General features: G+C 44.6%; 1 protein-coding gene across 2 annotated transcripts in view; it reads left to right on the top strand.

Annotated features, from left to right (window-relative positions):
- FHOD3 (formin homology 2 domain containing 3) overlaps positions 1-20,507 on the top strand; it is a 527,184-nt gene that overhangs the window by 232,981 nt on the left and 273,696 nt on the right. For both annotated transcript variants that reach the window (XM_040264875.1, XM_040264876.1), the window contains exons 4-5: positions 641-708; positions 7,504-7,609. In XM_040264875.1, coding sequence (XP_040120809.1) covers positions 641-708; positions 7,504-7,609 — 174 coding nt within the window. The remainder of the gene's footprint in view (positions 1-640; positions 709-7,503; positions 7,610-20,507) is intronic.

Raw genomic sequence — 20,507 nt, forward strand, 5'->3', positions numbered from 1 at the left:
ATCAGATTCCACGGAAAAGGAAGCAGTTTGAAGCTTCCTGAGCCGGGCTGTGGAGAGGATGGTGATGCAGGCCTGTGAGACGAGGAAACAGAAGGATGAGTTCCATTTTGACTGTGTTAATTTTCCTGATAGAGTTGGCTATCAAGTATCAAGTCTGTGGTGGTGGTTTAGTTGCTAATTCGTGTCTGACTCGTAGGACCTCATGAACTGTAGCCTGCCAGGCTCCTCTGTCCATGGGATTTTTCCAGGCAAAAATACTGGAGTGGCTTGCCATTTCTTTTTCTAGGGGATCTTCCCGACACAGGGATCGAAGCTGGATCTCCTGCATTGGCAGGCAGATTCTTTACCAACTGAATCACTCTGTCTGTAAACAGCTGAAAATGGAGCTCTGGAGAGAGGGTGGTGAGGGCTGAGGGTGCAGATCAGGGCACTTCCCCACACTCACAATCCCCTCTTCCTGCCTCCTGTAATGGCTGGACTGTTCTTTGCACCATTAGAGGTGGGGCTGCATCCTGAATGAAATGAATTTCTTTTACTCACCTTTCCAGCGGAAGTTCTGTAATTGCTCACACCCTCTCTCTGTTTTTACCATCTGTTGAGTTAGCTTAATGAATTTTATATGGTGTGTTCTTTATTTCAGAAAAACTATACAACTCCACTGGACGAGATTTAAGAAGGGCCCTCTTCTCCCTGAAGCAGATATTTCAGGTAAAAACAAAACAAAACAAAAACAAAGACTACTGTCAGGTTCTGTTTTTGCATTGCTGTGGGATTAGATGCAGACAAGTTTATGCCTTTTACTTATTACAAAAAGAGAAATGCTTTAGAGTACAAAGTAAATTTCGGTCAAAATATCTGTTAGGAGTATTTTTACCATATCAAATATTTCAAACAATAGGAAGTAAAGAAAACATCATCAGAATCACAATATTTTTCCACATTTACTTCAGATTAAAAAAGAAAAAGCCTACTACAGATGTAATTGAAGTCTTCTGCTCGATACTGGCCACCCTCTTGGGGTGTTTTCTCTACTGAATGTCAGATATAGTGTTTACCGTGCAAATGCACATTTCTACACTAGTGGTGCATATTCACCCACAATATGTGAAATTCTTTTGTGTCAATTGTATATGAATGATATCATGCAGCATGTGTCCTGATGCAGTTTACTTAGAACGAGGTCAGTGTGGGCATGACCCAGGTAGCTCTGAGTGTCCACTGTGTGAAGGAAGCACAGTTTATCTCGTTCATCGTCTGTTGGTGGACAGTTGCGTTCCTCTCCAGGGCTCTGCTGTTATAAACCAGGCTGCTAGGGACACGCCCTCTTGTGTGCATGTGTCGGCATCTCTGTTAGGTTCCATCTTATCCTTTGCCCCAAACTTTCCCTCTGCTTCTCCCCGGGGCAAGTCACGAACTTAGTGAAGAGGGCTGGGACTGGGGTGCAGGCAAACTCCAAGCTGTCACCCATAGGAGACTTCAGGGGAGAGAGACAGAGAGCCAGGGGCAAGAGTGAGGCCACTGTGCCAGGGCAGGGTCAGGAAAGGCTGGATGAGCTTCGTTGAGAAGATGGCGTTTGCATTGAGCTCGTGTCTGCATAGGTTCATCATTCTTACTCGCATGACATTAGACTCTAGGGTGTAGTCAGTCCATTTCTCTTTAGTTCCCATCCCCTTCACATCCTTAAACAATGTTCTGTCAGTGATGGCTCCAGCCTGAGTGTCCGTCTCCTTCGTGGATGTTTCCTGTCTCAGGGGGATTGGCAGAAAGGCAGGCCAACAGGCCATCCTCCCTGCACGTTCTTGCCCCATTTTGAAACCTGCTCAACCGGTCACGCCCTCATCTTTTTCCCAGAGCAGAGCCCTTCTCAGTGACAGTGTTTTTGGAGATGAGTCCTCATTTCTCATCTTCCCACACTACAGATGTGACCCCGAGTCACCGTTGTCCCTTTAGATCGCACATCTCAGAAGTGCCTTGAGGTTTGGGGTCAGCCTTGGTTCAGGCCGTTTCTTCTGAGAGAATTGTAACAGCTGTTGTGGACACTGTTCGGTCCTCCACGACTCAGTCCATCCTCCTGCTTCCACCAGAGGGGGCTCACGAAGTCCTTCTCATGCTGGTTCCGTGTAGCCTTCTGGGTTACGTCTGAATCTCTCAGTACAACGTCGAGGCCCTCTGGCCCTGGGCTCTGCAGCCCACCTCCCTGTCCTTCGCTGCAGTGACATCTCACTGTGATTGTGTTCTGGGAACAAGCCATACCCTTTCCCTTCTGTACCTTCACCCCGGATCTATTGCTTCTATCCCAGGATGGTTCCTCCCCACATCCACTCCCCATGTCTCTCAGTTTCCCACCCCATGTCTCCTCCTGCCAGGGATTCTCTAGATGAACCCTCACTGCAGTCAAGGGCTCTCCAAATACCTCTATTCCTGTGCTTACCTCTGGAATTGAACTTGAGATACTCTAGCTCGCTTGTCTGAGTCCAGTCACCTATGAGCTCCCTGGAGTCCATCCCTGGCTCTTTGGAGCCTCATGCAGTGGCTGATGCTACCGATGAACAATAGATAAACAGACCAGGCGACTGGAATACTCTTCTCAAGGGTGTCTGTCTTCAGTCTTTCCTCTTTTTTAATTGAGTAAATGCTTCGCTGATTACTTGTCCCCAAGTTTCACTTCCCATGTATTCATCAGTGTCTCCCTGCCTCTTTTTGTTTGTTTGTTTCAATTTCAATAAGCTTTCCCCTGCCCCCCTAAACTTATTTTTAATCGAAGGAAACTTGCTTCACAATTTTGTTTTGGCCTCTGCCATACATCAACATGACTCAGCCATAGGTATACATGTGTCCCCTCCCTCTTTAACTTCCCTCCTATCTCCCACCCCTTCCCACCCCTCTAGGTTGTTACAGAGCCCTGGGTTGAGTTCCCTGGGACATACAGCAAATTCCTATCAACTGAACAAAACAGAACTTCTTTACCTTCTGTTATGTCCTTCTCTCGAACTCAAATTCCTGACAGCAGTTGGGCTGGACTCTTACTGCCAGAAGTCCACACTCATCACACTCCACACCCTCACTCTTATAGCCCTTCAGCCTGCCTGCTGTTTCCATTGTTCACCTCACTGAGTATCCAGTTGGTGGCAGAACCGCACAGAGAAGAGCTCTTCCAAGTAACTTTGAAACATTGCAGTTTGTGTACTTTGGGTGGAATATACTCTTAGAAGAAAAAGAACCACGCACGCATGCAGATCAACTGTTTATATTATCATTTTGCTGGTAGTAGTGTTAGTATTGCTATTCTGATACTGCAGTTTGTGTGTTTTCTAATTTTGTTATTCTTAGAGTTCTTAAGGATTAGGGTTCTTAGTGTGTGGTAGAAAATTGATAGAAAGATAAAACAATTAAGGTAAAAAAAACTCTGGATTTCTGAATTTAATTAGAAGTATTGAAATGAACCCATGGTGTTTATTATCCTAGCAAACTTGCAAAAAAGCATATTTCTAGCACTAAGTTTATTGAAAAGTACTAGAAGCAATGGTCAACCCATTAGCAAAAACCACTACCAGCACAGAGATTGTGGTCTTAAAATACTGAAAGGAACCAGAGTTACTTGGAGAAATAGCTGACTTCAAGTCTGGCCGAGGAAATGGGTAAAGTAAACTTGGAACATATTATTATACAGATAGCAAGGAAGCTATCAAATATGACTAGGATTATTGCCAAAGGAACTTGGGAGCATGTTGAAGGGTCTCCCACTGGCTGGCTGAAGATGGACGATATAAGCATCAACAAGCATGATAATTACAGTGGACTGAAGCACATCAGCTTAATCTACATTGATGAGTTCATAAAAATACTAAAGAATAACAATGAATTGGTTAGCGATGGAAGAAAGATGGTGGTGAACCAGCTCTTTATTTTGAAAACTGGGTAAAATTCTAAAATCACACATTTATCTTACTTTTTCCTATATGAGCTTTAGGATAATCAAAGTAGTTGAAGGAAGGTATGTTTATATAAATATTCTAGCTATTTAGTAAGAAGGAGTGATAGATTAGAGTATCACATAGAACATCAGAGTTTTGCAACCCTGAATGAATTAATGGATCTAGGTATGGAGCCTCAAGACCTGGTGACACAGTGGAAATGAGATACAACCAGCTATTACATACCTCCTCATGGAAACTCACACTGCCATTGAGGATGCAGTCATACCAACAGATTCAACCCTGTGTGTGTCTGACCCTGACTCTCTACGAGGTAACCAATTTACAAATGATCTAAGACAGAAGCACATGTTAAACTACACCACAAGCAATCATCACAACCCAGAATACAGGCTACTCTGTAGGACACATGATCTAGACACACCGATTTCAAGGGAATAAAAGAGATGATTTAAAAGACATTTTAAAGTTGTATCAACTGATTGCCACATGTGGATCTTATTTCAATCCTACTACAAAATGTCAAAGAAAACACAACAACTGTAATTTTGAGACAGTTGAAATTGGTCATTGTCCAGTTGAAACTGGACATTTGATAATATTAAGAAAGTATTCATTTTTATGGTGAGTACATAATTTTGTTTATGGTGATTACATAATTTTAAAAAGAGTTCCTATACTCTGGAGGTACATATTAGAATATTTATGGATTAAATGATGTGACATCTAGGATTTGCTTCAAATGAATACGGCAGCAGACAGGGTGGGGTGATAGATGGAACAGGATTGATGTGAATTGATTGGCACCTGACACCCTAAATTGTTCTGTCTTCTTTTGCATGTTTCAAGTTTTCCATGGTGAAAAAGCTAAAAGATAAATTGAACACATGGCGATCTAGTTTCATACCCCCTCACCATGCTTGTTCTGTAGTGTTGTGTCTCTGAATTCTCAAGGATACTGTTTCCACTTTTTACTGAGCAGACACGTATTTTTGAACTGCCTTTATTGGCATTATGTAGGCAAGGATGAAGACATTTGCTCCCGAAGTTTAATCTTTTGGAAGACCACAGACCTATTTGGAAGACCACAGACCTGTCCGTCAAATAGCTCCATCCCACAGGGGTCTTGGGTGGATTCCACAGCCAGCAAGCTGTCTGGAGTTTAGATCACCTTCTTCCACACCCATGTGTCTGCATCTCTATCATCTCTTGGGTTTCCTTGATGTGTGGAGGTTCCTTCTGGAACTCCAGTGTAGAGGGTGTAAAAACACAGTCATTGGTCATTTGGATTGAGTTGAATATTCCTTGATTAACAGGTGTCAAAAAAAATAATAATCACAGGTTAAAGTGTGGCTATTAATCTGAAATTCAAGGATAATCTTTTATTAGTTAGTATTAACATGATCTCACTGGAGTCAGAAAGCAGTGTTTCAAAAATCATTTATTTATTAATGCCCATATACATTAAGGTATGTGTTCAAAATCTTGTACGTTGCCAATTTGGAAGACATTTTCTACATTTATTATCAGTATATTTTAATTTCCTAAGTGCTTTATCTACATATGTGCATCAATTTTAGTTAGGGTTCCGGATTATTTTTATAAACATTGCCCAGTGTCTTTTTCCAAGAGCCTTTGCCAGACAGTCAGCTCTCTGCTATATTAATATTAGTGATTAGCTTGAGTGGTTTCTTGAGAGCTTGTTCTCACTTTTTCACCATGAAGTCATGTGTGAATCTAGTTTTAGTTAAAGTAATAAACATTTGCTACATGCTTGGAAAAACTTTCTGACTAGACATGAGCTCATCTAAGTGTTCGCTTTTCACATATGCTGGTGGAAAAGAATATGGATGGAGGGAGAATTATTTTTATTTCCTTCATACATACGAGCGTAAAGTGATTTTCCAAAAATCATGATATTGTCCCATTTTCTCTTGCTTCCAAAGCCATGATTATCTTCAAGTCTGAGTTAACACAGCTGTCTTTCATTACCGTCGGGGCATGGCAGTGTTCACCCCTCCCCCCAGTGCCCTCTGAATGTTAAGAGTGTGTTTTTGGTTCAAAGGGAGTATCTGCCTGGCCTGCCACCTCCTCCCCCATCCCCACCCCCCTTTGCTCAAGTCCTCCATCCATATAATTGGAAAATGCTATAAAATCAAAATGAGAGGCTGCTTTCAACATGGAGACAGGAGAATTATGCCAGTGTGTCTAAATTATTTTTTTCTTTTTTGGAGATAGACCGTGGTTGCTGACCATTCCTATAATAATAACCTTTCATTATTCTATTAAACTTTCTACTACTTACATCACTGAGGTTTTTCATTTTTGTTCTGTTGTTATAATTGAAGATGAATGTATCCTAGCTGCGTTTGAGACAAGGCAGGGTCCAATCAAGGAAATCTCCCAAAACAGTAGTGGAAAAGTGTGTCTCATAGGGATCTATCGAACTTAGTACTCCAGGCAAGGGGCTGGCTGACCATAGTTAGGTCATCTTGGCCAAAGTTTTGACACACTTGAGTCTTCATCTGTGAAGGGAAGGCAGGATTAGATGAGTGATTCTTGAACTGATTGCCCTTTAGGATGGATTTCCTTGGGAATTTAATGTCAGAGCCTGGACCCCACCTCAGAAATTCTGGTTAAACTCATCTGGGAGGGGGCTGTTGCCTGTTCCTTTTTAAAGCTCCACTGATGATCCTAATGTAAGGGAGTCAGGGGTGAGAAGAAGACCCTGAGCACCTCTGTAACCCCTGCAGAGCTTATTAAACACTGGTTGCTGGGCCCCACAGTGGAGCTTCCTGTTCAGTAAGTCAGGGTGGAGCTGGGTACTTGGCATTTCTATCAGTTTCCAGCTGATGCTCAGGTGCCTGTGGCTCTGGTCTTTGAGAACCACCCTATTGGATGACTCCAGTGATTCCTTCCAGGTCCTACCTTCTGTGATTAGACTGCAAGAGGACTGCAGTGACTCTTTTGAGGGACAGTGTGGCTGCTCCAGACACACGGCTGATTCTATATCCTGCCTCCTTGCTTGTCCTGTGAGCAGCACAACTTGGGAGGTGGAGAAACTGCTCCTTTACTTTCTCAGATGCTGTTTGCAAGACCCTCGTAACCTTCCTTAGGGACTGTCATTTGAAACACAAGAGTGGCTTTGAGTCTCTCACATGAAGGTCTGTACTGCAAGCCAGTGTTTCCTCTGTTGAAACCCAGCAGGCTTCATGTGGCCGGTCCCTGGGGACCTGTGGGGCCCTGGAGCCTGGTGATTTCTGAAGAATGAAAAACAGATCACTATAAATATTCCTGACAGTCAGGGGATTCATTTGCTTTATCTTTATTAGATTGCCCAGAAGGCAATAATTGTTCTTTGGCAAACAACGATGTGAAGACTGGTTGTAAAATTCCTCTGGCAACAGTTAAGATGCTTCATTTGAATAGAGCCGAACAGTCTTCAGAGGTCAGTCTGGAGTCAGAGGCTTGTACGGAGTTTTCACTGCACCTCCTGGATGGACAATGGCCTGGGACAGTATTTGAAGTTTCTCTCTCTCTCTTTTTTTCTTTCCCTGTTTCCTGCCAGGATGACAAGGATTTGGTGCATGAATTTGTAGTGGCTGAAGGTCTGACGTGTTTGATCAAGGTGGGAGCTGAGGCAGATCAGAACTATCAGAACTACATTCTGAGGGGTAAGTTATGCTGGGTGGGTGGCACCCAGCCCCTCCAGGAACTTCAACACTGAGAGCTTTTTAAAAAGACTTGGATTACCAGGTAAGGTGATGAAGACATCCTGTAGCAAAAGATGACTCCTTCATCAGCTTTTATCAGTTCTCGTAACTTAGAGACCGAGTTCATTTTACTGACTTTACGTGAAGTCTCTTCCTAATCATTGAGAAAAGAGAGCATTCTGCACACTAGGTTCTTTATATTCTCTTTTACTTAGTGAGGAAAGGGACATACCATGTCTTATAAAAGGCCTGCATTGCAGCACAAAGCCCCCTAAAACCAACAAGGCCAATTATTACCTGGGAAAAATACTGTCTGCAACTTGGGTTATCACTGGGAGTACCTGTAAGAAGCACACATTCCTCATCAGGTCTGGGGTGGGCCCAGAATCTGCATTTTAAAGGAGGATGCTGAAAACTACCTCTGTAATCTCGTTTTTTTTACAAAGTGGTGCATGTGTGGTGTTTGAAGCACTAATTACTCTTCCAGTTCATAAAGTAAATACTCTTTTCAGAGTTAAAGTATCTTTGTGTACCTTCATGTAAATGATTTTCTTTGCTTCCATAAGGTCTGTGAATAGGCAGGGCAGGCATTATTAGGTAGGATCATGTGACATAGCTATTATCAACAGTATTAACTTAGCAGAGAAAAAATTTAATGTAGTTCAGTATTGTCTCCATTTTGCAATTGAAAAATCTGACTCAAAGAGTTTGAGCACTTGCCTAAAAAATTCACTTCTTCTAGCGTGAAGTTGACCACGGGCCATATCCAGGTACTGGGGCACATCAAGGCTGATTGGGGTCCTGTTCCCCCTTCTGTACCTATGCCTGTAACTCCACAATTCTGTGTTCATATAAGGAAGAAAAAGACCTTCTTTTCTTTTCCTTGGATGAAGGCAAAATACACAAAATGTGATTTAATAGCAAATGTCCTTGGTTAGAGTTGAATGAGATGCGCACAGTGAAGCAGTCTCCTGCAGTTTTCTATTGTGTTTTAACCCTGAGCAGGTTTCTTATGTACTGACTTGTGACCCAGCACCTGGAACTCTCTGGATCCTTCCCCGTTTTCTCTGTTTCTGGAGAACCACTGCAACAAGGGCAGAAGCAAAAAGGGAAAACTGAGCACTCATTAAAAAAAATTTTAATGACATATTGTCATTAAAAAAATGTTAAGCATGTATTGTCATATCAGTGTTAATTATTTCTGTTCATTTTGATAAATGCCAGGTGTGTGTGTGAGAGAGGATTCCTCAGCCTCAGTTTCTCTGTTCCATGTGAGGCTGGTGAGGCACCTCCTGTCCACCTTCTATCTTTTCCTGGATGTGTGAAGAGTCTCACTACAAGCTGTTGGTACAAACGCTTTATGGATGGATTTTATGATTTCGGGTCTCAATGTCACTAAATCATTTATATGGAAGCTTTTATGGTATGTGTAGACAAATTAAGCATAGACTTTGTCCTGCAAATGCAGCAGTCCTTCTGTGTCTGAAAAGATGTGTAAAGGCCTTGATGCTCATCCTCGTATTTCCATCTCCACTGGCCCAGCACCTGGAAGAGGGCATGGTACAGAAATAAGGAGCATTTCCTCTGGGTTATTTTCCAGGTTACTTATACCGTGGATGCTCATAAGTCGAACCACATGGAAAGAAGTATACCTAAAATTGCCTAATTCTGAATACCGGGTCCAAATTGACAGTGGTTTTTTGTTGTTGTTGTTATGTTTAAAGTATACATCATTTTCACTTAAAAAGAAAGTCTTCCCCAGAGGATGCTGGCATGAATACACAGACCTCCACATACTGCTATAGAACTAATAACCATCTACATCTTTATGCTTTGACCCTTAACTAGGAGTGTATATATGCATTTTTATAGAGCCATCATCAGTATAAGCATCTTTGTTCATCTGCCTCCAAGGCTGGAGGGAGTGGGGTGGCTCTGCCTGCTATGATCAGCCCTCTCTTATCAGGAAGGTAAAATTCTTGTCAGGAGCCCACCCACAGACCTCCCATGGATTAGAACTGGGTTGCATGACCACCTATAGCTGTAAGAGAGGCTGGCACAGTGGGTGCTTGGCTTTCTGGACTCTAAGGGGAGTCAGGCAGCAAGAGAGAAGGGATTGGCTTTGTGTCTGCAGGTTGCTCGTGTCTGCCACAAAGAGGGGATGAGGAAGGAAAAACTCAGACCAGCTGAGGAAGCAGTCCAGTGGTAGCCTGGTTGGAGATAGAGAGGCATCTGTCTGTCAACAAAGGCATCATGATACAGGGGCCGTGTAAGCTCAGTGACTGTGCAAGGTCCCAAATGGTGAATTGTGTCCATGGTACTTGCAGGTAATCAAAGATGGTGTTGACCTGGAATACTTCAGCTGGGCTCTCAACCCAGTGTACACTTATCATTAAGCTTGTGGTGGCTTGTTAATCTATAGTATCTTCATCTGCACTGGAAAGACACCAAAAGCCATCACCCAATGCTTGAGAATCAGAACTCCCAGGCACAGCCAGGGGAGAGCCCTGCCAACCACCTGCTACTTCTCTGTCCCTGCAGGAAATGCCACTGAGGTAGGACCTTCACATAACAGCACCGCCTAATCTGTGAGGAGACCCCATGTCTCCATTGCCACCACTGAGATCTTGCCTTCTGATTTTGATTTTCCAGCGGTGTCTGTTTATTGGAGGCCAGACAGCCACCATCTGTTACCTGGGAAACGAGTGAGCACCCCCTCCCATTCAGGTTACTACAAGATGTCCTGCTTTCCATGCAGCCGAGGGGCCTTTGCACACCTGCCCCACTTCCACTGAGTCTCAGAGAACTTGGGGTAAGCAGGGCACTGGTTGCACACGTTAGCGTGTCTGGACGTATCTGACTGAAAGCCGTGCCAAGAAAGTGTGCTTCTGAGGAATGTAAAGGACAGATTTCTTAGGCTGTGACTTTTGTGCGATACATGGAAGCTATCATTTTCCCCAGCCCACGTGTTGAGTCACCCCTTCCTGACCTTGAAGACGTGGGCTTTTCTAGGTTGTGATCGACTGCCAGCAGCCACCAGACATTCGCAAGCAAGGACAGCCTTTGAATCGCCTCTTTGTCCAACCTCATTTTAAGGATGATGAAGCCAGATGCACATCAAGAGAGAAAAACTGGGAAGAGGTTTCCAGTTTGGTCACTCACCATCCCCTGGGGAGAACAAATGCTGCCTTGGGCCCCTCGGGAGAAGCACGGCAGAGGGCGAGGGCCGGCACCTCTACTGTGGTGTCCCCAGAAGGCGGGGTGAGCAGGATTAGGGTTTGCATTGTGTCGGTGGGCCCTGGGGTTCAGGGGCCACGAGGACAGAAGTGTCAGGGCGTGGAGTGGCAGTGGCAGGCGGTTGGGGGTGTGCACTTGAGCTGCTGGAGAAGGGGACTGACTGACCTCTAACCAGAGCCTCCAAACTGAGCCCAGACATCATTTGGAAATGCTCACAAGCCATATAGTGGACCAGTTGACCCGGTGCTGTGGGGGAACGTGCCCCTTCATGAAATTTCCTCAGGAGCCCTGGTCTGTGTGACTGTGTATAAGGCCTCCAGATCCAAAGGAAACAGGAGCGTTTGGAGAACCCAGTCCTTTTCACATCTGCGTGTAGGACTCTTTTAATTTAGCTTTGTTTTTGCACTCAGTCCTCTGTCAGCTTTTTTTTTTTTAAGGCCCAAGTATCTGTTGCCTTGTGTTGAGGGTATATCTGCTGAGAGGTAAAGACAGGTTTTAAGTTACGGTGTAGCCTCGTACTCTCCATAAATGTGAGCCACCTGCTGGGAAGAGGTCTTAAAGGCACAACATGCAGAAATAATATTTATCTGACTTACTATTCTTGAATGGTTATACCTAGTGATCTTTAGGGTGTGTGTGTGTGTGTGAGAGAGAGAGAGAGAAAGAGAAAGAGAGAGAGAGAGAGATTGCCCGTATTTAATATATATCTACTACTAAGAAATTTTGAATCTCACAATTATTGAAGTAAGACCTTGAGAGCTACATTCATGGGAACTTAAACTTTCCATGAACATGCTGAACATTCACAATAGGCCATGATAGGCCCTGGGATGTGCTGATAAAACCAAGCCAGGTCCTGGAGAAGCTCCCTGGAGGTGCTGCCTGTGACCCGCTTTGTATGTTATATTCTTCCCTGGTGGCTCAGAGGGTAAAGTGTCTGCCTGCAATGTGGGAGATCTGGGTTTGATCCCTGGGTCGGGAAGATCCCCTGGAGAAGGAAACGACAACTCACTCCAGTACTCTTGCCTGGAAAATCCCATGGACAGAGAAGCCTGGTAGGCTACAGTCCCTGGGGTTGCAAAGAGTCAGACACGACTAAGCAACTTCACTTACACATCTAGAAATTGCATAGAGGTGATCTGCTTTGGTGAGGAAAGAGATATGTAGGATCAATAAGACGAGCTTCCTTTTCTGGCTGTCCCTCAAAAGAAGCTGCCTCTTGAAGGCTAGTTTTAACTGGAGAAATTTGATCATTTTGCCTAAAGCAAAATACCCATTAATTCTAAAATATTCTAATTCTAAATTCTTAATGACTAAAATATCTAGTCTTTATCAGAGCTGGTTAAAATCTTAGAACTCCTTTAGCTCAGGCTTTGCATTTTAGGAGAAAACTGCAGATACTGTGTTTGCTTCTAAATTAAAAAAGAAAGAAATTAAAGTATAATTGCTTTACAATGTTGTGTTAGTTTCTGCTGTACAACACAGTGAATCAGCTACATTTCTTTAAGTGTTTTAATGGTTATTGACATTTAAAAATTGAGAGATTTGACATTTTTTAAAAAAAATCCAGATTTCTGGTGTCTTTGGAAAAACTGAACCAGATAATTTCAGTGCCTTGCCAGATATCACTTAACTAATGGGGGGAAATGCCTTGTGTATTAGGGGATCTCTTAATGAGGATCAGGACTTGTGGTCAGATAGCTTTGGTCGGGATCTATATCACCAGGAACCAGGCAGTAGTACAAAATGATCAAATGGTAACCAAATGATGATGAAACCAACATTCTCCATCCCAGGAAAACTTAAATGTTTACTTTTGACATTTCAAAGCCAAGGAGGAGAGTGGAGGTTGGGTTCAAACTAGATGAGGGAGGGGAGAGAGGGGCCCAAACTGGCACCAGGGGGAGAGATGAGAACGGAAGGCGGGAGCTGCTTACTTCCTGAGCCAAAGTCCATTCCTTGGCTGCCTTATTTTCTGCCCTCCAGCCCGGCCCGACTCTCTTCCGCCCCTTACCCTAGTCCTGAGGTGCACCCAAGTATCTGGGAGGAAACTTACTCTTTCTTACTTCTTGCTGAGTCGACGCCGGGGATTAATCATGGCAGCCACATGGCTAGTTGTGTGGATGACCCAACAAGGGTAGTAGTTGTTCGTGGTAGTTGTTTGTCACAGCCCCCTGCAGAGAGGGGAGTTGAAACCAGGGTCATGGACAGAATCCTCCTTCATTTGATGTTTCTCCTCTTATTCAGTCAGTGTGATGGGGCTGTTCCCGGTAGGAAGTCATGTTGGCCATCACAAGTTAGCAGCCCAAGGGGCCAAATTGACCCTGCAGAGATGAGCGTGTCAGAGCGTCAAGGTCAGTGGAAAAAGGTGGCCTGAGATGGCACAGCTGACAAGAAAACCTGGTAAACACTGATATGTAGATTAAAAAAAAAACAGAAATAGAGTTTTTAATTGTTTTTATTGCGTAGTTTGTGAAGACACAATTGTCTGAAAAGAAAACAGCATAAAAAGGAAAAATGTAAAAAATCACCCATAGTCCCATAAAACAAAGACTGTTTTCTACCTCACCCATGTACATGCTTGTGTTGTACGTGCCTTTTACGAAAACAAAGTGTCCTGTCCATATGTTGTCAGCCATGACCCCAGGAAGGGAACAGTGGACCTTGGTGGCTGGCTTTGTGATATCTCCTAGTGTGCTTAGTCACTCAGTTGTGTCTCTGCAACCCCATGGATTGTAGCCCATCAGGCTCCTCTGTCTGTGGAATTCTCCAGGCAAAAATACCGGAGTGGGTTGCCATTTCCTTCTCCAGACATCTCCTAGTCCTTGGCACTAATCTTTAACTTCTTTAAAGTGCTTCTCCCTCACCTAAAGAGATAATACCTTCTTTATAGGAATGGTGTGAAGCTTAAAGAGCTCATTGTTGTTGTTTAATCACTAAGTTGTATCTGACTCTTTTGGATCCCCCCTGGATCCCCAGGCTCTTCTGTCCATAGGATTTCCCAGGGAAGAATACTGGAGTGGGTCACCATTTCTTACTCCAGGGGGTATTCCCTACCCAGGGATCGAACTCATGTCTCCTGCACTGGCAGGTGGATTCTTTACCACTGAGCCACCAGGGAATCCTAAAGAGCTCATAGAAAGATCTAAATAAAGGCGTGAATTGTAGGTATGACAGTTGTTATCAGTAGTAATGTTGTCAATGCAGTAACCGTCTGTTATGGGCTGAATGATGTACCTCTCAAATTCATGTTGAAGTCATACCCCTCAATACCTCAGAATGTGACTGTGTGTGAAGACAGGGGGTTAAGTTAAAATGAGATCACTGGGCCCTGATCCAATATGACTTCTGTCCTTAGAAGAAGAAGAGATTAAATCATAGACCTGTTGGCGGGAAATGATGTGAAGACAGAGGGAGAAGAGAGTCAAGGAGAGAGGCCTCAAGAGAAACCAACTCTGCAGACACTCTGAGCTTGGATGTTCATCTCCAGACTGTGAGAAGTAAATATCTGTTGCTCAAAGCCCGGAGCCTGTGGTATTTGTCACAGCATTTCAAGTGACTGATACACTGTCCTTGCAAAAGAGTCTCTGGGAGTTATTGGGTAGTACCTAGGGCGAAAGTCCTGGGGATAGAATTGTTGGGTTCAGAGGATGTACATTTCCATCTTGTTTTTGGTTGGATAATTGCCTCCGGAGTGGATGTGTGAATTTATGCTTCCGTGGTCTCCACTTCTTCTCGTTTACCCCCGGCTGGAGGTGAGCATTCTTTGTAATCTTTGTCATTCCTGGTGATTGCATGCGTTCATACTAAGTCCCTTCAGTCGTGTCCAACTCTTTGCGACCCTATGAACTGTAGCCTGCCAGGCTCCTCTGTCCATGGGATTCTTTAGGGAAGAATATTGGAGCGGGTTGCCATGCCCTCCTCCAGGGGAATCTTCCCAACCCTGGGATCAAAACTGCGTCTCTTGTGTTGGCAGGTGGGTTCTTTACCACTAGCGCCACCTGGGGAGCCCGTGATTGTGCAGAAGTGTCATTCCTGATGATTAGGGCACACTTACTCCTACAGACCTAGTCATTTTTATAAAGTAGTTTGTAGTTTTTGGTTGTCATTGTATGAAATTTGTCCATAAATTTAGGAAGAATTGATATCTTTATTTAAAAATTCAGAACTATTGCCTACATGCTCTTTCAAGGCCAGGGACAAATCCTTCGCAAGAATATTTTCTCCATCTAACTCTTGTGTGCCATGTCTGTTTCCTTCTCATTTGTTACAGAGCTTTCTGCGTATCTCCCCAGGTGTTTTTGTATTTATCTTTTCTTGTTTATTCATTTTTGAATTGGGTCTGGTATTGACCACATGAAAGGATGAGAGGATTCTCTTGGATCTTTTCCCTGTTTATTTTGTAAACTTGGCTTGGGAGTGTCATCTAAGAAAGATCTGTCTTGCCCTTCTTGGAGGTGTTTTGCTTCAATCGGGGAACACTGTGTCTTAGGGCCTGGATTCCTCAGTTGTGGCAACTGCTTGGCAAGACTGGCTCCTGAGTGAGGTACCTCTTCCCTGAGGGAGTGTTAGCTTCCTCCTCTTTCGCCTTTGCACGTTGGAAACTCTCCCTTTGAGACTTAGATGAGCATCATGCCTGCTGGAGACTTGATCTCTCAGTTCTGGATGCTCACCAGCTGTGGTATGTGGGCTGGGCATGGCTGGAGAAGCCGGGCCACGCATAGCTGTGGGATATGGCCTCCACATTTTGTTTGTTTGTCCTCATTTGCTTCCCTGCTGTGGTTTTTGAAACCCCTGCTTTTGGTGTCTTGGTGCCCTGGTGTATCTCACCTTGGCCTGACATTTCTGTTCATATGCTTGGCATGCTTTGGGGACGTGGCCTCTGGGTTGAACAAGTCACAGACCTGCCTTGGGCTTTGGTCAGGACAGGAAAGCCACAGCCTGCCCTCCTTGGGGGAGGGAGGCTGAGTCACTCTTGCTGCTGCTATTGGTTTGTGGTGACAGAAGGGTAGCCCTTGAGTGCTCTGAGTGTCCCTTCTGTGGCGTCTCTTGCCACCCTCTCCATCCCCACCCTCTGTCAGGCCTCCAGTATCCCTCTTAAAAAGAAAAACTGGGTCAGAGAATATCAAGAGCTGCACTTATATCTTTCCTCTTCTAGCCTGTCCAGGCAGAGGGGTCAAAACTGGATTCATGCTGAGGCCCTTTGGGTCATTCCCGTGGCCCATGCGATCATGCGATATTGTGGACTTGTACAGCTTTTCTCCATGACTTTGTCCCAGGAGAAGGAGCTGGTTGCTGGAATCGCCACTCCCCACAGGCCTGCCGCAGTCTCTGGTGTATTTAGATGGCGTCTTCAGGGGCCGTAGTGCGTGGTGGGCTACCCTGAGTCTCGGGGCTCATGGAACCTCTTCTCCACTTGTGTTTCTCATTGGTTATTTGGGTCGATTGCAAGGAAGGGGGCTTGGAGGCTTCTCACTGTGCTGCCATTTTCCTGGAAGTGTGAGCTCATCAGAATCATCATCGCTTGTGCTCTGTGTCTGGCCAGACCCTTAGTCTGCAGTGCTGCATGCAGGAACGTGGTGGGTCGAGTGTGTGAGGGGGTGAGGGAAGGCCAGGGCCAGGTCCTGACCTTCGAGGGGACACAGGGCCCTGTGCTTTTCCTCTGGGTTCTCAGGTGAGAGAGGCAGGTCCTGGGATGGACCGCAGGTAAGACAGGCAGCTCGCATGACCTGAGCCCTTCACCACCTTGGGCAGCAAGCAGGATGTTTACCTTCAAAATCCAGTTCTAAGTGGGCACTTCCAACTTTAAACACCATCTTGGTTTTCCCCTTCGCCCTCTTACAAGGTATTTTTTTCCTTATAGTTAGACAGTGCTTGTCTCTTGGTTAACTTTACCTTAGAGTGGATAAAGCTTTTCTTTCAAGTTTTAATTTTTCTGAAGTAGAAACCAGTGATTAATTCTGTTGACTGTAGCAAGAATTAAGTAGTAACAGAAGCACTCGATAAGATAGTCTTTATAAAGCAATGCACGACTAGGTCTACCTGGCCAACATTATCCCAAACCTGGAGCATCGTTAGGTTAAATCATGAAGCTGCTGATCTGTGACCATTTTTACCAGAGACATGGCATAGCTGAATGGTTTAACTTAATATTATCATAATTCATTCCTAGACTGATAAGATGCTTATTTATAATTCACCTTGCATTTTACATGGGCTTACCTGGTGGCTTAGACAGTAAAGAGTATGCCTGCCCCAGGTTCAATCCCTGAGTCGGGAAGATCCCCTGAAGAAGGAAATGGTGACTCACTCCAGCATTCTTGCCTGGAGAATCCCATGGACAGAGGAGCCTAGCAGGCTACAGTCCATGGGGTTGCAAAGAGTTGGACATGACTGAGAGACTTCACTCATTTTGCATTTTATATAGAATACAAGCCCTCTGGAAATTCAGGCCAGTTTATAGACCAAAAAGAAAGAAAGAAAGAAAAACCATTCTCTCCCTAATAAAGAAACTCTTGGTATTTTGTGCAGTCATGCCTCCGATCACTTCAATCCCTTACGGTCTCAGCCAAAGAGATTTCTCCAGAATTTCCATCTCCATTAGCAGCCCCCATCTTCTTCTTTTATCTGAGATGAGAAGGAAGAAAGTAAAACAGAGTTATTTGGCCTTTCCTATGTGTGGAATTTTCCGCAACTAAATCTTGTTGCTCTGTGTTCGTCAGGAATTTTCCCACTTTATTTATACCAAAGATGTGTCTCCTCACTGCGTCCTTCCCTCCTTTCAGTGGAGTTTTCCAGAGGAACTGCTGACAGAGTATACTTTGAATCACAATTGTTATTTCCTTGGCTATAACCTTATCTTTTACATAGTCCTTATAGGGCCTCTACTTACAAATCCAGGTTTATGATAAAACAGAATGTCTTAAGCAAATTTTAAAGCTAGCTTCAAACATGGATTAACGTTATTTTCCTGGCTGGGATTTACTGGGGAAATGTCCGTTTCTGTGTTCGTAGATTCTTGCCTTTTAGAGTTTTGGGGGCTCTTGGTAGATTGAGCCAGTACCCTACAGGACACCACTCTCTCCTGACACTAACTTCCCTTGCCATTGAGATTCCCAAGGTCTCCAGCCAGGTCCCTCTGCAGAGCCTCAGACCTGCAAAGCCAGCAGTGTCCTGGGTGTCCCACATGTGCCACGTCCAAACCCCAGCCCAACAGCTTCATGCCCCTAAGCCAGCTCTCCCATGGCTCTGTTCAGAGTATGGATGAAGAGCACAGTTACCCATCATATTCCGGTACTACCTGGGAGCTTCCCAGACCTCTCACTCACAACCCCTCTCTGTCATCATCAGCTACCAAATTTGGGCTTCCCTGGTGGCTTAAATGGTAAAGAATCTGCCTGCAGTGCAGGAGACTCGGGTTCGATCCCTGAGTCAGGAAGATTCCTTGATGAAGGAAAAGGCAACCCACTCCAGTGTTCTTGCCTGGAGAATCTCATGGACAGAGGAGCCTGGCGGGCTACAGTCCATGGGGTCACAAAGAGTTGGAACATGACTGAGCAACTTAACCCACACTCTTCACCCCCTTGCAAGTCTTTGCATCTCTTTTCATTCCTGGTGTTAGTTTCTGAGATCAGACCATCATTTTTTCCTTCTGGATCTGCTCTCCCAACCCCATAACTAGCCTCTCTGTTTTCAGCCCTGTCTCCTGTAGTCCATTTTGCCCCCTGTTGCCTGATCGACCTTCTGCAGTGCCCAACTGGTCTCCTTGGTTCTCCTCAGATGAAGGCCTGGCCCTTCCCTATAGGTAGCTCCCACTTTGGTCCTGCCTTGATGTCCCTGTTCAACCCTCTCCCTGGCTTCAGCATCACCCCTCCTCAGCTGATTCACATCTTACCCTTTGCTACCTGCTCATTCTCAGGATGAGGCTCAGATACAGTGTTCTGCAGGAGACCTTCCCTTGCGCCTCTCATATGTTAGTGCTCTCTGCTTACCCTGGTCTTCACACTTAGCTCACTGATAATAAATATTTGTTGAGCATAGACTATGGTCCAGAGACCCCAGGCTAATCCCGTGCGCTGTACTTGGCTGCCTTTGTGTCCATTTCCATCCTTGATGCCAGGCTCATTTTAGGAGCTCATGGTAGAATGTCTGCAGGGAAGAGAACTCATGACTCCTGAGGAAGCTGCTGGTTTGTACTAAGAACTTGGCAGAATCTGGACTTGCTGACCTGAAGCCTTAGCTCATCATATCTTCTTGTTTTGGAAGTACTATAGCACACATTGATTGTTTTTGGTACTTAGAAAAAAGCTTAATTATTGAATTTTTCTTTGAAAAGCTTACTAGTTCAGTTCATCAATATATTGTATGTCTTACTCTTTTTTAAACTATTTTCTTTATTGAAGTATAGTTAATTTATAATGTGTTGATTTCAGGTATACAACAAAGTGATTTCAGTTATATATGTCTGTGTGTGTGTGTGTTCTTTTTCAGATTCAGTGTATATCTTGATTTGAAATTTGTCATGATTTCTGCAGATAAATGGTATGCTTTATAACTGGTTTTGGATCTCAGGGAGTTATTTACTTGCCACCAAAACAAATATGCTCTGAGTTCCTTGGCGTCTGGAACTCATCGACTTTGTGGTCCCAGCTCTAGCCTGCTCTTTGGTGTCATGTAGATCTTCAACAGATATTTGATGGAAAGAAAATGAAAAAATGAATGAGTGAAAGGGGATTCCCCAGAGTCATGACACAGAGCTCTGTCTTGGTCTTATTCAGTATTTTCTGAGTGGTTGTGGCTAATCATGGATGATCAGAAGACTGTAAAATGTGGGGACAGCTGTCACATGCTAAATGATGAAGTGCGATCTGGAGGGTTTTCACTTGGGTGGTTTCTTGTACCCTTGCCATATCAACCGCATTATCCCTTGCTTCCTTTCCTCTACGTCTTCTTTCTCCAGCTCCTTAAAGCTAGGCTCCACCAAAACCACTCCTGTGCTAGGCTGGTCTGACTCATTTCTGGAGGCAGTTCCCACAGGCAGAGCAATGCTCTGTGGCCCCCGCCTCACACACTTGTCTCTGCCCCCAGTGCCTTCTTGGCTCCAGGGTTCCCTAAAACACCACAAGGGCACCTGATTGTCCCAGAATTAGAGCCCTACTCCTTTCTCTCCCAGGTAGCCCTGTCCCTGATGGAGCTTGAGGCTTCAAGGGTTTAAGAAGGGCATAAGTTTAGATAGTTTGATAAGTAAGGGGTTGTTTGTGGAGAAAGGGACAAAGCTGTTCGTTGCTTTTAGAGGCAGATTAGGAGCAGTGAGTAGGAGTTACCAGAAAGTGGCTTTTGACTGAAGACGAGCTCCTAAAAGAGAGTTGGAAGGCAAGTTGGTTTCTCTTGCCAATGTAAACTGATCATTGGTGACTTTCTGGAGCATTCTGTTGAGGATTCAGAAGCCACATCCAGCATCAGCAGTAAAGCGAGCCATGATGGATTAGTGATGTCTGTCAACAGTCTGAGCGGTGGGAGTGAGAGCCGGAGGACCAAACATGGCATTTGCTTCTCCTGGGCAAATAGGCATTTTCAGAATGTATACTGAGCCAATTTCAGACAGGTGTGTGGGACCATTAGT

The sequence above is a fragment of the Oryx dammah genome, unplaced genomic scaffold (genome assembly GCF_014754425.2).
Source record: "Oryx dammah isolate SB20612 unplaced genomic scaffold, SCBI_Odam_1.1 HiC_scaffold_22, whole genome shotgun sequence".
NCBI classification, from domain to species: Eukaryota; Metazoa; Chordata; class Mammalia; order Artiodactyla; family Bovidae; genus Oryx; species Oryx dammah.